At 38.3% G+C, this 18,540-nt stretch overlaps 2 protein-coding genes across 2 annotated transcripts in view; both read left to right on the top strand.

The window, feature by feature from the left end:
• LOC146466343 (uncharacterized) overlaps positions 1 to 4,656 on the top strand; it is a 165,959-nt gene extending 161,303 nt beyond the window's left edge. The window contains exons 8-14 of the mRNA XM_085127463.1: positions 130 to 152; positions 249 to 291; positions 1,150 to 1,181; positions 1,339 to 1,384; positions 2,068 to 2,096; positions 3,022 to 3,067; positions 4,259 to 4,656. Of these exons, the coding sequence (XP_084983589.1) occupies positions 130 to 152; positions 249 to 291; positions 1,150 to 1,181; positions 1,339 to 1,384; positions 2,068 to 2,096; positions 3,022 to 3,067; positions 4,259 to 4,330 (291 nt within the window). The 3' untranslated portion in view covers positions 4,331 to 4,656. The remainder of the gene's footprint in view (positions 1 to 129; positions 153 to 248; positions 292 to 1,149; positions 1,182 to 1,338; positions 1,385 to 2,067; positions 2,097 to 3,021; positions 3,068 to 4,258) is intronic.
• The window catches only part of LOC146466340 (uncharacterized), a 119,739-nt gene that overhangs the window by 8,025 nt on the left and 93,174 nt on the right, over positions 1 to 18,540 (top strand). The window lies entirely within an intron of this gene.

The following is an 18,540-nucleotide window of genomic DNA, read 5'->3' as shown; positions in this document are numbered from 1 at the left end:
TGTTCAACTTTAAAACGTTGTTTTGTTTTTTTGTCTGCTACTGTGAAAATTAAGCTAACATGAAAACTTTGGTACATGATTTGAGGATCATTCTAAACATTGTTGTTTTTTTCTACATCCTGCTTGAAGGAACTCAGAGAGCAATTGAAAAGGTAAATGAGAGAAAAGAAAAAAGTTTAATTCCTCTTTCTTTCTATCTCTTCGTGTTAAGTGCAAGATCAACTTAAATATTGTGTTTGTCTTTATAGCGAAATGAGAGACATGTCAGAAAAGATTGACGGCATAGGAAAGGTATTCAAACTATTACATATTTTGTTTTTTTGTTACCTCGACAGCGGTTAAGGCTGGTTTCCATATGATCGCGGATCGCAGATAGCAATAAGGTCTGCGATCGTCTACGATCCTGCGATCGTGATCGCAGACGATCGCAGTAGATAGAACCATGTTCTATCTAAAGGCTGGTTTCCATATGATCGCGGATCGCAGATCGCAGATCGCAATAAGGTCTGCGATCGTCTGCGATCATATGGAAACTACTTCTGCGATCGTCTGCGATCAATTGCGATTGTTTGCGATCTGCGATCTGCGATCTGCGATCCGCGATAGAACTAACAATGTTTTTTTTGTATTTGAACGAAGGCACCTTTGTTATCGCGAAGAGAGCTCTTTTTTGTTTCCAACCAAAAAAGTTTAAAAGGATCGATTTTCTTGATTTTTTAATGCAATCTTCAAACCATGGAATGAGCGAGAAGCGAAGTGACATTAGTTCTCACTGCTGTTATATGTAACGTTAGTAATAGTAGTCTTAGCTTGTATTTTAGTGAGCTCCCTAAAATAAAATAAAAATAAGAAACAGCATAGATTGATAAAATAAAAACGATACGTCTGCTAAGAGGTCCGTCATTCTCGTCTGAGGGGCACAGAGAACAGACGCGGTAGAAAGTTCAAGAAACACGAAATAGTGTACCGTGAGAAAGGAAGAAATGTGAAAGTAATTTAACAAGGGAGAAAATTGAAATAACTCTAGGGTAAATCTCTCTGCGCACAAGAACCACTCTACAAGGAAGCCATATCAACAAGTCTTCGAAAGTTTTCTCCTTATGAATAATCTCTTGTTTATTTTGTTTGTTTGTTTGTTTGTTTCCGCAGTCGTTTGAGGACGAAATTGAGGAGCTTAAAAGGTAACCATAGTAATAAGCTTTCCATAGAATCACAACTTTGCAATCATGTTGAACATTCCTGCGCCAACTGAAAATAATTGTTGAGGATTCGAACCGAATACTATAATAGCTTCTTATTATTCATACATTTATACAGACTATGTTTTTTACAATTTAGAGAGGGCCAGAGGAAAGCCGAGGAATTTGCCGTATGGCGAAAACAGGTGAGGAAGAAAAGAATTGATGCTGTTTGAAGCTATTTTTGACTCTGAATGCTATTGAACAAACCTCGCTGCTGTTTGAGTAGATTCTTTGACTCTAAATGCTATTGAACATATCTCGTTGTTCTTATAAGCTATTCTTTGACTCTAAATGCTATTGAACAAATCTCGCTGCTGTTTAAACCTTTTCTTTAACTTTAAATGCTATTGAACAAATCTCGTTGCTGTTTAAACCACGTCTTTGACTCTAAAATGGTGAGGCAGGCGAGGGGTGAGAGAAGGGAAGGATGATGTCATATATGCAACCATGGTTTGTCGCATAGGGGAAAGCTCTTCTCCGTTTCCTGAAGTTATTCCTTACCAAAACAAAACCGAAACACTTGAAATAAACACAAAAGCCCTAGCTTTGAGGCAGGTCCACGGTAGCCTGTGAACAGGCTCCCAAGTGGGGTTTAGCTAGCCGAATCGGCGAGCCGGGCGAGCGGAGCCGAGCTCGATTTTTGTCTTTGCCCTAGACCCCACTTGGGAGCCTGTTCCCCAGCTAGTCCATGGTCGTATTAACTCTGTCCTTAATATGTTCCTTTTCGATTACCTTGAACTCGTCATTATGAAACGTGCACGCTCAAGTTATGATTACTCCTGGCCTGTCAAGGTCACTAGTCTGACTATTGTGTTTTCTTTTTCAGGCCAACGAGGAACTTGCCAAGAAACGAAAGTAAGTTTAGCAATTTAGAGAATATAGTCTTGTGTGTAAACTCGATATAACGCGAGCGCTAATTGGTTGAAACAGGGTACTTGATCAGAGTACAGATGTACAGAGCAACGGTGTCACGCCTCAGCCCGTTTGTGAAATGCCTGGACTGCTCTCTCGTTTTTTTTGTTTTTTTTTTTGTTTAATTAACTATCCAGACGTCTTATATAACCTAGAAAACGAAAACGAGCTCTTAGCTTCAATGGATATAGACCATCCTCAGTGTAACAATACAAATAACACGGTGATTGAAAGTGGCGTTTCCGAAGAAGTTAGCGACTAAAACACAGCCAAGTAGAAACAGAGATTTTCAAACATGTAAAATTACGAACAATACTACTAACGTCCCTATGATTTTCAACGGAACCCTTACTCTTACTCGACTACGTCTCTTCTTTCCCCCTACACTTCTTTCGTGCATTAGCCGCTTCCTGAGTGCTTTACAATAGAACAGAGCACAGTCGAGGCTTCTTTATTTGCTAGATAATGAGCATCGACCATTTTTTGGACGCTAGACTAAGTACAGTAAGGTTTAAGTAGTAAATCGAGATAGCAATGTGTTGACTGCAGATGAAAATTGAAACGGAAAGTGGTCTGTTTTTGTAAATTAATAAACAGACAAAGAAACTCTGTAGATTACAGCACCATGCACATGTCATTAATGCGCATGAGCAAACGATCAACCGCTGGCCATTCACGCAGGATTGGATGTCTGTTTTCTGATTGGTTTGGTGTATCACATTGTAATTTTTACTATAGAATCAAGATCGTTGTAAAAGCTCTATAGATTACTAAAAGCTTTTCAAAGAGAGATTTTGTAACTGCTTTGAAACACAATCAAAAACCTCTTGTGACTGAGAGATAATGTTTTGTGTTTTCTTTTTTACAGTGAACTCATCGAACAAAGCGAAGCTCTAGCTCGCGTCGAACTTGAAGTGAGTATTGAGAGTACACCCATTCATCCAGAAATATTTTAGCTATGTCAAAGTCAAACAGCGAACGTAAACAACTAAGATCATAAATACAAGACAACAGCTCGCCCTGCCCAATCTCTGTAGAACGTTGTTTGTAAGAGTGAAACAAATGTAAATTCTACGCCAAGTGTAGCGCAGTCTTTCTTTAACATTAACTCGATCAAGCCTTCTCGACAATAACTCACAAGAAAATTTCTAGTTTCGTAAACCCATGCTTCTGCGGTTTATTTAAAGATGGAGCATTTTAGGGAAGGCTTACTGAATTAACATCATAAGATGTACTAGATGTAAGTCAGTACGAAGTGTAGCATATCAACAAGGGCAAAAAAACCCAGAGTACGACTGCTACGTAACTTTAATACCGTCGATTGTAATTAGTAATCGACTGAAAATGTGAACTTAAAATCAATTCACACACATCGCAAAATTGGCCATCAAGATTTAAAAAAGGTTGTAATGCATGTGCTTTTACCACACCCTTAATAAAGCGGAACTTTTAATACCGTATTTATTCGATTAACCACCCTCGGGCCCGTTTCTCGAAAGTCCTTGTAACTTACCGGGCCCGATAAGTTTATTTTTTAAATGTGTTTTCCCCGATTACACAGTGATTACAGACATGGTACTTGGACAATGTTTTCGTAGAATTAAAAGATTTTAAAATCTAGTATTCAAAGCTAGCAAAAATTAACTTCTGTTAAGAAACATTTATCACCAAAGACACTTATCGGGCCCGGTAAGTTACCGGGGCTTTCGAGAAACGGGCCCCTGGGGGCGTTTATTTAATTTTAGGCCCATAATGGTGGGCGCTTATTATTTTCCAAACATTTTCAGCAAGCGAAAGGGTGACAAAACAAGGGATAACAAGTTTATTTCGCTTCAACAAGACAAAACAAAGTAAAAGTTCATTGACTATCGTATCTAAAACCAATTTTTGAACACAACTGACCCTCCTCTTACTTCACGCTGGGCCAGTACAGAAATGCTTTTTGTTGGGAGGAGGGGTGGGCGCTTATTCGACGGTGGGCGGTTAATCGAATAAATACGGTATCCAATATTCGCCCAATTATTGTTTGAAACCACATGGAGGGAATTTCAATTCATTAATCTTTACTGCAGTAAGTACCATTAACTTATATGCTGTCTTCTCAGCAGTTTCCAGCAAGAAAGAAATCCAGAAGCTTGGTCAGGATTTTTTGCCCTTCGTTCTTTTGTCGTCGTTAAGAAGATACTGTCTGTTTTTAATCTTTGATTGTATATAATGTATTTACTGTTTTGTAAATAATTTCTTATTGCTACTTTGTAGAACAATGTCTCTACATCAAACTGATGTGGACAAATGTCTTCTTTTTTAAATGACTGAAGTAAAAAGCTTTTGGAAGTGTTCAGCTAAATAAACATTTCTGCATTATTGCAGCTTTTAAGGCTTGTACTAGAGTCCAGTATTTTTCATTAAAGCAAATACTTAAATACATAAATGTTTGAGGCTGAATCTATAGTGATTATGAGAAATGACATTGATTGTTGACGTAACTCTGTGAAGCACTATTTTTTTTTTTTTTTTTTTGGAATGCGAGTAAAGGAGGAAAGGGTAAAGCCGTATCCAAAAAAAAGCCATTTAAATAGGGTAAGGGTAGAGAAGGATCACAATGTGTCTTAAGGATCTCGTGCAAAAAAGAAAAACCCGTTCAAGTTGGGGGAGCTAGGCCTGCCCTCTAATCGTACCGAAACCTTCAGATCTTCAACCACGCACTTGAAGATCTGAAGGTTGCGGTTTTGAGGGCAGACCTAGCTAACCAAGAATACCGGAAAAAGCAGGAGATACGGTTCATTTTCAAATATGGAACTGTTAGACCTAGTGGAATTAATCAGGACTTTAGTTTTGCGTGAATTGTTCGTTTATTACTTGCTCGCGCGCTGGCATGCGCTGTCACGTGCGTCGCACGCACGCGCGCTTTTATGAATTTGGGCATGCGAGCAAATTTAGCGAACTTTTCAACGGTATAGTTTTGTACCCTGAAGAAGGCAGCATTGCCGAAACGTCGGTTTAAAATATCTTACAGCGTCCATTTTATAATATTTTAAACTACAAATACGTGACACTGGCCCTTTAAGAATGAAGCAAAAACCAGTTGATGGTTATCAACGGGACCTCCGTTAGAAGACACCTTTTATTTCACATGTACACTCTGTTTTTTTCTTATAAGAACCTTTTTATAAGAACGTCGAAGCTGAGATTAACCAATATTTTAAGAACGTATTAAGAACATTCCCCTGGCTGAGAGTCGATTAAGAACGTTTTTGTTTTGCTAATCTGTGTATAAAACCAAGGTAACAAATGTAGATTAACCAAAATACTTAAGGGCATGTTTTGTATAACATTAACAATGGTGACACACATCTCGGTTTGTCATAATCAGCAGTTCTTGATACCATATCTCAGCAGACAATGCACTTTGATAGGTTTCCTGGTCACTTACGCATTGATTAACTGAAATACATGTAGTGTATACCATGTAATGTAAGAACCTCTTAAGAACGTTTTCAGTCTCAAATCGCAAAAAAATACAAGAACGTTCAACCTCAGCTCCAAAATTAGACGTTCTTATAAAAAAAACAAAGTGTATTTAGTAAAGTAGTAAGGTCATTACCGAATTGCATCATATCAACAAGAGTAAAAAAGCTCTGAGATGACGCAGTACCGACTCTAACGTAACTTCAATACCGTCGACTCCAATTATAATTTTCATGAAAACCAACGAAAGTTTGCAGACGTTGTAAAATTGGCCACCAGATTTTCAACTTAGAAGGCAAGTGATTTTCACCCCACCCTTTTCAAAGCCTTAACCGTCACAGGAAAGCAAAAGGCCAGGGAACTTGTAATATTGAATGGTCGCTAAATTATTGTTTGGAACCATATGGAGGAAATTTTAATTAACATATTTTTTTCTACAGCAAGTAGTATTAACTTAACTTATAGCATGATGTTCTCTCCTCGGCAGTTTCCAGGAAGGCAAAATTCAAGGAAATCCAGACGTTTGATCAGACTTCTATGCAGTGCTATTGTAAAATTTAATGATCAGACTTCTGGGCCTTGTTTTACATCATTGACTGTACGTCATGTTGGTATTTTTATAAATAGTGCAAATCAAGCATTGCGAGCGGAAGTGACTGTTCCAAATTACGTCCAGCACCAGAGCTATCTTTATACCCGTCGCACCCAGCCCCCCGCCCCCCACCCCCTCAAGTTTATTCCACTTCAAGCATCATGTGACGCGTATAATTTTAGTTTCTGGCCGAGGACGATAAATGATTGGAACAACTTGCTAAGTTATTGACGTCGATGGCACTTACGTCTATGCATTGAGAGGAAACGAATGTTCATGATCATTTTAGTTTTTCCTCTTACAATTTTAAGTATAAATTGTAACATATCATATGATATAGTTTCTTTTTCAATTTTCCATTGTAATTCTCTTGTATTTTGGGTGTAAGTTTTTGCATGATTTCTTGATAAGTTAGATTTATATTTTGTTCGTTCCTTCGTCCGTCTGATCCGTCCGTTTGTTCGTTCCTTCGTTCGTCCGTCCGTCCGTCCGTCCGATCCATCCGATCGTTCGCTTGTTCGATCATTAATTTATTCTGACAATGTCCTCCCGCATCCAAGAGAAGGGCTGACTAAAACACGATTAACAACGGCATTGCATGAGAGATCTCTTGTCTGCTTGAAGGGAAAGAAACACAGGACGTCTGCACGCAGGTTGCAACAGCTTGGACTTGCCAAAAAAAAATGCAAATGCGATGGAAATTGGAGCAGTTAAGAGTCATTGTCTGAGAAAACCAGGCAGAGGTGAAAGATGGGGGTCGGCCGATTTCCTTCAAACTTTCACCATTTAATGTGTGTCCGAAATGATAATGAATGATGCTATTAAGCAATTCTCTTGCTGTTGCGTTTCGTAGTTTGACCACCCCCCCCTGGTTTTGACCCTTACTGACCCTGATGTCACGCAAAATATATGCAGAATTTGAAGCTCAATAAAATATATTTCGCGTCATTTCTGTGGACTCATATCGATTGCTTGTATTGTTTATCGTCTAAAAAACGTTGTTAAAGGAAAATATCCCGACTTAACATAAAACTTAATTTTTTATGGAATTTTGCAATTTCCTTGTGATCGCAAAAATGTCTTGAGCCAAATGTGAGGCAATTTCGAAACTGTTTTTCTCAGAGGTGCGGCGTTCCTTTCCAAACATTTCTTGATATTTTTTAAGCCAAACATCTGTTCTCCCAAAATCAGCAAACTCTAACTTGAGCCATTAAAATGCGTTTGCATGAGCCACGCTCGAAGTCAAAGATGACTCGGTATTTTTGCTAATAAAGTTCCACAGCGGGTTTTTCTCGGTTTTTCTTTATTTCATCTTCTTCTTTTTTGGATTTTTCTCTTTTGTTTTTGGATAAGCTCGATGAAACTATCCTAACTCTTCGAGGTAGAACTTCCCTGGAAGATTTAGTTGAGTGACGCTTTGGGCAGGAATTCGAATAACATCAAATTGGTGTTAGCTCACACTTGATTTGATTATGCGTGACATGTCACGGTATTTGACAATTGTCAAACGTGATCACAAACAGAACACATTTCCCACTTTTTTTTTACATTTGCATTTTAAACTTGGTAACAACAAGCATTTCACTGAAACTATATTAAGTCTTGGAGTCAGTCTGTCGTTGATAATTGTTAATTGAAATAAAAACAGCATCAAATACCTGTGATCACAAACAGAACACATTTCCCACTTTTTTTTTACATTTGCATTTTAAACTTGGTAACAACAAGCATTTCACTGAAACTATATTAAGTCTTGGAGTCAGTCTGTCGTTGATAATTGTTAATTGAAATAAAAACAGCATCAAATACCTGTGAAACTTGCCACGGTAAAAGAACCTCCGGTATGTTCGTTACATAACAGACAATTGAAAGAACAACAAATCTTTCTTCTGTGCTCTTTCTGGTCTGTGGATCCGCCTTGTGGCGCTGAAGGTGTTGGTTTGAAGATTTGTCCCTTGCTATCCTGTATACGAGATATTGAATCGCACTGGCTCGTCAGTCTTGGTTTGGGAAGAAAGCGTGGCACGACGGGTTCAAAGATCTCCGCCGAAGTCGATTTGATTCTCAACAGAGCAGGTAAATTTGATGTCCCTGAAGATGAGAAGTAGGAATGACTGTTTGCCCCAGACATCACAAGAACCTTACAACAGACTAGACCGGCCGATAACGGACTATGAGTCGCCACCCAAGTTGTAAGGGACAATGTAAGTGCATTAAATACAAAAACCCGACGAGTAAATGGCAAGATGTCACAAGGCTTTTTTGAGCTGCATGACGCTGTTGTTCCCATCGGTTCAGGTTCGTGTTATGTTAACTGACTGACTGCATACTAGACTCATTTAAAAAATATAAACAACATACCATTCACGGCCGTGGGAACCGAACGCGAAGTTTCGGACATTTGTTTTGTTTACATTTGTTCCGCGGAGTCGCAATGCCGCCTTAAACAGAAAAACCAATCTTAACCTCCATGCTAGCTATTGTATTTTGATACAGTTTAAAAGGGCCGTCGATGAAACCAGGAACATGGAACATTCCGGAACATCCCGGAACATTCCGGAACAACGCGGAACAAGAAAAAAAAATTAATAAAAATAAAGGAAAAATAAGAAAAAGTGTGTATATTTATTAAATAAAATGAAATTACATGGTATCCGAAAAAGAATCATATAAAAAGAAGTACGGAGTAGGTGGGACGGTAGTATAAATGGGGTAGATGGGGTATGTACTTCAATGCTTATGTATCCCTTATTATAATAGGGAATATGAAGTACCTACGATAAATGGGGTGTTGTAACTGACCACACTGAATGAAGGCGCGAGTACTTTCCCGCCATTTGCAGCACGTGCTTATCATCCGCTACACCGGAAAAGGAACAGTTCTGGCTCGGCTGACCAAAAAATCAATTTCCTGATGTTCGGAGTGGAACTAAAAGTCGTTCGCGCAGTCTTTTTACCAAAACCCTCCCGGGCTTCTCGCGTCTTCGCCTAGGGCCTCACGTTCCGTATTTGTACTCCTTTGTTGGTCGTTCGGGAGCTTGGATCCGTTTCTCGAACGACATTATTGTTACTGGGCATACGTTCTGCGCATCTCAAGACCCCGGGGGGGGGGGGGGGGGGTTACTTCCTTATAAGAGGCTAATGGGGATGTGCCGCTGGATGGGGTCGCATTTTTACGACTGGATTGACTAGAATGGGGTCGCATTTTCAATAGAGTTACTAGAATGGGGTCCCACATTTTCGGATTTTTGGGGTGAGAAAATTCTATTAAGTAGGGATTCAAAATGGTCTCGGTTAAAAAGTTCAGAAAGTTGTTGTTTATTAAATGTAACAATCACCTCGCATTACATTCCGTTCTTGAAAGTAGAGGCATAAATAGAAAGTGACTTAGTTGGGATCGCGAAAATTACATTTTCCCAAAAAGTGACTAAGATGGGGTCTATAACTGGCCACAAAATAGACTATAATGGGGCAGGGGCTCTGAGAGGCCAGCGGCACGTACCCAGCAAAACTTAACCCAAGTACCCCCCCCCCCCCCCCCCCCGCCGGGCTCAAGACACTCGGGTTTCCTATGGGTGGTGCCTGCTAATACAGGAATATTTTTGCGCGGTTTAAAACTATGCGGAGAAAGCAGAACTTGAGATATTATTGCTTAATTATCTCTGAAAAATGCGTGGCTACCCCCGATTTTCGTTTTGGATTTCAATAGGCCTTCCTAATTAAGATCTGCTTTTCCCGCATAGTCATAAACCGCACAAAAATACTTCGATATTAGTAGGCACCATCCTTAAGTTTCTTACCTTCATCCAGTGTGGTCAGTTACAATTAACGCCCCATTGTACTACCGTCCCACCTACTTAGTACTTCTTCTTATATGAATTTTTTTCGGATACAATGTAATTTCATTTTATATAAATATACACACTTTTTTTTTCATTTTTTCCTTTATTTTTGTTTAATTTATTTTTAATTTTTCTTGTATCTTAATTTTTTTTTCGTGTTCCGGAATGTTCCGGAATGTTCCATGTTCCGGATTTTATCGACGGCCGTTTAAAAGCAGCTTTAGCTTGGAATTTGGAATAAAAGCGGGCAACATTCTACCTCATTAAAGTGTCTCTCAAATATATATTAAATATTTCATATCCATCAGAAGAAACTAGTTTTATTTTATACCAATAATACATTATATTTTTTTTTACAAGGAATCATGATTTTTGGTGTAAAACAAAACTAGTTTCTTCTCATGAAAATGAAATATTTAATATATAATTGAGAAACACTTTAATGGGGCAGAATGTTTACCGCCTTTATTCCAAAATTCCAACTAAAAGCTGTTAAAATACAATAGTGTAGCATGGAGGTCAAGATTGGTTGTCCTGTGATACGACTAATAATGCGACTCTGCGGAACAAATGTAAACAAAACAAATGTCCGAAACTTCGCGTTCGGTTCCCACGGCCGTAAATGGTATGTTGTTTATATTTTTTTTAAATGAGTCTAGTATGCAGTCAGTCAGTTAACATAAAACGAACCTGAACCGATGGGAACAACAGCGTTATGCAACTCAAAAATGCCTTGTGACATCTTGCCATTTACTCGTCGGGTTTCTGTTTTACCCTTTCGTTGTCCCTTATAACTTGGGTGGAAACACATAGTCTGTTTTCAACCGGTCCAGTCTGTTGTAAGGTTCTTGTGATGTCTGTCTCTTCTCATCTTCAGGGACATCAAATTTACCTGCTCTGTTGAGAATCAAATCGGCTTCGGAGATCTTTGAACCCGTCGCACCACGCTTTCTTCCCAAACCAAGACTGGCGAGCCAGTGCGATTCAATATCTCGTGTACAGGATAGCAAGGGACAAATCTTCAAACCAACACCTTTAGCGCCACAAGGCGAACCCACAGACCAGACAGAGCACTTCAGATTTATGGCGGAACCCAACGCATTACAGAAGAAAGATTTGTTGTTCTTTCAATTGTCTGTTATGTAACGAACATACCGGAGCTTCTTTTACCATGGCAAGTTTCACAGGTATTTGATGCTGTTTTTATTTTAATTAACAATTATCAACGACAGACTGACTCCAAGACTTAATATAGTTTCAGTGAAATGCTTATTTTTACCAAGTTTAAAATGCAAATGTAAAAAAAAAAAGTGGGAAATGTGTTCTGTTTGTGATCACGTTTGACAATTGTCAAATACCGTGACATGTCACGCATAATCAAATCAAGTGTGAGCTAACACCAATTTGATGTTATTCGAATTCCTGCCCAAAGCGTCACTCAACTAAATCTTCCAGGGAAGTTCTACCTCGAAGAGTTAGGATAGTTTCATCGAGCTTATCCAAAAACAAAAGAGAAAAATCCAAAAAAGAAGAAGATGAAATAAAGAAAAACCGAGAAAAACCCGCTGTGGAACTTTATTAGCAAAAATACCGAGTCATCTTTGACTTCGAGCGTGGCTCATGCAAACGCATTTTAATGGCTCAAGTTAGAGTTTGCTGATTTTGGGAGAACAGATGTTTGGCTTAAAAAATATCAAGAAATGTTTGGAAAGGAACGCCGCACCTCTGAGAAAAACAGTTTCGAAATTGCCTCACATTTGGCCCAAGACATTTTTGCGATCACAAGGAAATTGCAAAATTCCATAAAAAATTAAGTTTTATGTTAAGTCGGGATATTTTCCTTTAACAACGTTTTTTAGACGATAAACAATACAAGCAATTGATATGAGTCCACAGAAATGACGCGAAATATATTTTATTGAGCTTCAAATTCTGCATATATTTTGCGTGACATCAGGGTCAGTAAGGGTCAAAACCAGGGGGGGTGGTCAAACTACGAAACGCAACAGCAAGAGAATTGCTAAATAGCATCATTCATTATCATTTCGGACAGACATTAAATGGTGAAAGTTTGAAGGAAATCGGCCGACCCCCATCTTTCACCTCTGCCTGGTTTTCTCAGACAATGACTCTTAATAATAGCCTTGAGTTGACAGATAAATTTACGCTCATTGAAAATTTAACATGTCGACTAACATTTATCTAAAGAAAAGTTAATTTGATGCAAATTAGCAGCATGTATATAGCAAGATGCAGTCTCGCTAATTAAAGGCAGTTTTGGAGCCAAATTTGCACTATTTGCGTTATCAAGAAACGAGGTGAGTAACAGAATTTTAAGGTAAACGGGTCAAGAAGTCGAATGGTTTCTGGTAGAAATGTTTTGGCGTTTGGAAAATAAGGGTTTTGCCGTTACCTGGTGAATATGCTGTGGGATTTTGGCAAGACTGAAACATCAAGAAAAACCAAGCATAAGGTTATTATTTTCTGTTTCTCTATTGACATTCTAGTGAAATTTAAGTTCACGAAGATTAATGTTAGTAAGAAAGATGATCACAGACAACTTGTTAGTGGAGCAGCGTTTTAAATACAAATATCGTGAATAAATAGCGGTGATTAAAAACACTTTTCAAATAAAAAGGTGGCGACTTTGCTCAAACAATGGAGTATAAAGAAAGATGTAGTAGTCGAAATATCACGATTATGAAACATAGAAGAATCTGCTTCTTCGACACGAATCAAACCCAGGATTTTTCGCTAACCTCGGTCGGTCGCTAACCTCTGAGCTGTAGATTTAGAAAAAAAACTAAGAAAGGGAAGTGTATTTTTAGAGAAAACAAGAAAGTACCCGAGGCAAATAAACATTTTAAGAAACTAGACAACCAATCAGATTCTTACTTTTACCAAATATAATGACAAAGGCATACAGGTGACATGTTATTGCTGGCAAAATCTCACTAACGTCATGAGCATTGAAGACAATCGCCAAATTGCAGAAAAATAATAACTTACCTCGGCTAGAAGTTGCTACATTTTGTCAAAATTAATTTACGTACATCTAAAAGCTAGAAGAAACAAATTCACCCGGGCAACATTTACGCTTAATGAAAATTTGATCTTCATATTCTCCTAATGAATAAAAGCTAATTTATATTTGATATAAATTCAAATTCTAGCGGTTTGTTTCTGCCTACTGTGAGTTCTGGTGACAGAGGTGCGAGTTGAGAAAATTTGAAAATTTGAAAATTTGTGATATCGCCAATAGAGTATAATTCTATGTAAAAGTTAGTATTTTGAGTATTTTTGATATTATCATGATGTAATATATCCATATCTTTACTTGCCGACAATGCAATCCGGTTTACGCGTGCCGAATCACAAGTGTAATAGAAAAAAGGTGCATACGACTCCATTGTTTGATTTTCACTTGATTTGAACTCCGTCACTAGAGAAAACCAGCCTTTAAGCGTTCTAATTTAGACCCGACTGAGGATTTTTATGTTTTATACCAGTTAAATTGGTAGTTAATTATGTTTTTATTCATCTGTTGGTCTATCTCCCTTTGAATGCATGATGAAAACGATGACGCCAACAACGCCACACTGAGATTCGAAAATGGTCAACAAACTTGATCTTAACTGGTTTATACTGGACAGCAACCAGCTTTTAGTGGTGCAACTGCAATAGTTCGTGGTGATCCTCTAAGCGGAGCCGCCGAAGTAACTGACACAGAAAGAGAGAAATAAAATGTATGTTAATGAAAAACCTCTCAGAAATTATGTCGCATACATAATCTTGAGTATTTCGTGGTAATAAGACGACCATTTATTGAGGCGGCGACTTAAATATAAATATCGTGAATAAACAGTTCAAAGACTTGTCGAATCGAAAAGTGACGATTTTGCTCAAATTATGGAATATACATGTCACGATATTGAAACAAACAATTATCTTCCTTCTCAACGCGAGTCAAACCCATCACGTTCCCTATAATGGTCGGTCGCTAACCATTGAGATACAGGGTGATGTGGAAAGCTGGGTCATTTAGTACAAATTTTAAAGAAGGGATCGAAGAATAATATTTAGAAAAGCAATCGTTTATCTCATCAGCTAAGTCAGTTGTTTTCCTGCATGTAAAACAACCAAGGGAATAAAACAAATTATGTGGCGGCGATATTCCTTTTTATTATAATTAATGCAGATGGCTAAATGACAAAAGTGTTGACAAAAGCTAAGGCAAACGTATGGTTTTAGCTCAATATTTAAACAACTTTAGTTAAGCACCTGTCAAATTTAGTAGTTGCTTGTTTATAATTTTGACACTCTCTGCACATTTTGGGAAAGTTTGGTGTGGCTCGAATGATGTTGTCCAGTTAATTCAAGCAATTTATCTTTTGAATAAAAACACCCGACAATGCTCAGAAAGATTGGGTTCCATAGAAGCCTACTGAGGAGACATTTTACCGTATATACGTGACACACTTCATATTTGAATATGAATATATGAAACATATATTGCGGGTAACAGGTTAAATAGAAGAAAGAACCTCGCAGTTATTGACACAGCTTAGGCAGTTGTGAAAAGAAAGCCTGAAACAAATTCAGGCTTGAACGGGATTCGAACCCATGACCTCTGCGATGCCGGTGCAGTGCTCTGCCAACTGAGCTATCGAGCCAACTGGGAGCTGGTCATATTGTGAGTTCGTGAAAAACCCTTGGAGGATGAATAAATGAATATATGAAACATATATTTCAACTGCGGATAATAGAACAAAGACCCTCGCATTTATTCATTTTTGGACTTTGAACACTTTCTTATGTAAACGTACCGATTACAGTGAAACCTCGATTTAACGCACCTCTATTTAACGAAGTCCTCGATATAACGAACAATATTCTATGTCCCGGCCAAAGTTACAGTAAAATGTATGGAATAGAACCTCGATATAACGAACCTCGATATAACGAATTCTTCGATATAACGAACATAATCTGGAAGCCCAAACGTAAAATCTACCTCGATATAGCGAATTACAATCATGTCAACACGTCACAGAAGTTAAACGCTGAACAGATCAACAGTCAGCAATCCTTTAATCCTTATGGTAAAGAGACAGCAACCTTTCAGTCAACTGCTTATTATTTGTCATAGACATTGGCACTATAGTATTTCGAAATCAATTAACTTCTGCTCTATCGATCTTCTTTGTCTCTTATTAGTTCTATAAACTTCTTCACTTTCGAAGGCTTCTTGTGATGAAACGAATACGTAGCCGGAATTTTTAGTCCAATGCCCTTTTTTCTCCGTTTGCCAGTCACTTCCACTTCTGGTTGACAGAAGTCACCTGTATTACAAATCAATCATTAACTATGACCTCGATATAACGAACATTTTGGTCGTTTCCCCTCAAGTTCGTTATATCGAGGTTTTCGATATAACGAACCCTCGATTTAACGAACAAATTTAACCGGTCCCCAGCGACTTCGTTAAATCGAGGTTCCACTGTATGTTCATTTAACTGATTATTTGTAGAAATGTGACGAGGGAAAATAAATTGGCTGATGATATTTTAAGACAAGGTACTGTACTTTTCCAATAAGTTAAGATAGTGTGTCAATCTTTTTATTCCTACAAACATGTCATCGCTGACAAAATACCAAAGGAAAGCACCTCCTTCCCCATACTTTCTCTTCTCATCTTTCAGTTAAAAGATGTTATACCTAGCCATTTGTTTTATGGCATTGCTACATATTTCATGTCTCAAAAAACATCTGCGAGTCATATTTCAATAAGACAAACTGAATACTGGGAAAACAAAAGCATGAATCATGAAAAGAGAAATGTACGAAACAGGTGAACGTTTCTATAACCTCGTTTTAATGCTTTCTTCTCCTTAGCTCGCAACGATCGAACACAAGCAGAAGGAAAGTTTAAGTTTTGCTGAAGCATGGTTAATGACATTGCTAAAGAACCTTCTTTAACAAAGTTGGAGAGTGATTGGTCAAACGTTTTTACCAGTGAATTTATTGTGATAACAATAATCAACGTTTGCACTCTCATCACTTTTGCAAGAAATCGCCACTTACGCAAGCGCACTACGTATCTGATAATAAACCTGACTGTGGCTGATTTACTGGTGGGAGCAGAGTCGGGACCGATGGAAACATTGGGCCAAGATTTCGATCCTGGAAATGGTTTCAGCTGGCAAAAATTCATCACTCTAACCTCGCGTTTCATATTTCCACTAGCTTCCCAAGTTAATCTTTCGTTAATTTCTTTAGAGCGGTTACACGCCACACTTTTGCCCTTCAGGCACTGGTTAATTGAGAAATGGCTTTACTTCAAAGTTATTATTGGCAGCTGGATGATAACTTTGCTTATGGCATCCATGATGTCTGTTCTTCAAGTGTTCGAGATAGTTTTAATTCAGTATGCACTTGCATGTTACACTTTTCTTACCCTTCTTATCATAACTGTTTCTAGTGTTATTATTACCATAAAAGTCAAAAGTAACCTTCCTCCGCAGCATTTTAGTGCAGTTGCCTCAGAAAGGAAATTGTCAGTAACCTTAAGCATAGTTACCGTCGTCTCTGTCCTGACAATTCTCCCCATATCTATTTGGTTGGCAGTTAGTCGAAATGACATAACCAGTGAAACGCCTTCTGCAGCAAATTTTCCAATAACACAATCGTTAACGTTGTTATACTATACCAATTCTATAGTCAATCCACTGATATATGCCATAAGAATGCAAGAGTTTAGGAAAGCGGTTAAGGAGATTTGCAAAAGAACTGCAGCGACAAGGGCTGTCCAACCCATTGAACTGAATGCTGCAGTGTAGTGCTTGAGCACAAACATAAAAGTAATAAAACTTAAATAAATAAAGTAATAAAGATTAAAAAGAGTCCAGACTGTTTTAACCTGATATTTAAGTTAGTTTTCCTTGCTTTGTTGTGTAAATTTTTAGCAAGTGTTGTATAAAGTGCTCTTTTCAAATCTTGTTGGAATCAACTGTACAATGACTATTGTTTTTTTGGTACAAGTAAACCTTAAAGTCACTGAATCTCATGAGCTAATAACTATTGGCTCGCAAATTTTGTTCGACTGCGTTATTAGACAATCAATAAGAACAACGAAAGTTTCATTGAATAAAGAACCATTGACTGTGTTGCTTTTGATCTTTCCTTTGTAGCTTGTGTGTAATTGAGAAATCGAAGGAAGAGCGATTTAACAAATCGACGGCAGTTTTCTATGGTCCATACTCTTATAGACCTTAAAATGACGTCATAAAATGTTTAAAACTCAAGTGAAACCACGAGCCGCAGGCGAGTTGTTTCACTGCGAAGTTTTGAACATTTTATGGCGTCATTTTATGGTCTAGAAGAGTATAGACCATAGAAAACTGCCGTCGATTTGTTTTTGACAATAACATGAAAAAGACGAGCAGAATTGGCTTTATTTAGTTTTCGTATAGCGCAGGTTACAGAGCGAAAGCAAAAGCCGCCGCGTCAGTCAGTGAATTAACTACAAATCTTGTAAAGTTGTGAATGTTTTTTTTTTTTACATCAATCAAATACAAAGCTGTTAACTACAAATTTGTGATTGGTTTTATTTTTGACATGATTGATCATCGTCACACGTGATTGGTGATAATACAGTAGCCTCGAAAGTTAGCGATTTTTAATTAAAAACGAGAATTACTCTGAGAGAGAACGTAAATAATGGCATTTCCAATACTACAGCTGTTGAAAATCGTGTTTGGCAAGGAGGTAATTAAAAAGACATCGCTGCGCTTGATAACTCGACTGAAGTGGTTGGAGTTGCTGCGGTACACAAGGAGATGGTGGACGTCATGGTCTCGGTCATCACTCGATGAGCCTCCGAACCTCGTTCTGTGGTTATCAGTGAACTTGATAGTATGTCAGAGTACCTCTTCAGTTGAGCTGTTGAACACTGATGGTCTTGTATTATAGCTTGCCATGCTCTGCTCGCAAGCATGCCCGGAGATACTCATGATGTGACGAGCGCGAATTTCGGCATCTGACCAGATCGTAATGGCGGTCGCACGAACGCAGTGATTTGTATAGGTTTTGGACAAACCTAAGGAGATCTCTTTCATCATGGTGGATAGCTTGTTAAGACCAAGCGGCTTGTTTTCGTACCATATGGCATCATCACTGCTGATTGTGGGCTTCGTTTTCTGGAAGAACGCCTCTTGCTTCGGGTTGAGGAGCGATATGTACTTTTTCAAGCACCACAAAGAATCACCGAACTGGCCCGTGAAATAAAGTCTTGTCTGCTTTTCATTGCTTGGCTTGTCTGAGATTCCACCTAGCTTGATGGTTTTTGGTTGCTTCTACGTGGGACATAGAAGCAAACTGTCTGCCATCTGCGGTTTTGTTAAAGGCATAGCTGCCGCGGCGGAGTTCACGTTGACCTTCAGATCCCCTGCGGCACCAGTAGAGAGCAACGGTAAACCACACTCGG

This window comes from Pavona decussata, unplaced genomic scaffold, assembly GCF_977016875.1.
Source record: "Pavona decussata unplaced genomic scaffold, jaPavDecu1.1 SCAFFOLD_145, whole genome shotgun sequence".
NCBI lineage: Eukaryota > Metazoa > Cnidaria > Anthozoa > Scleractinia > Agariciidae > Pavona > Pavona decussata.
The sequence above is the reverse complement of the archived record's forward strand: the minus strand, read 5'-3'. Positions and strand labels throughout refer to the sequence as shown.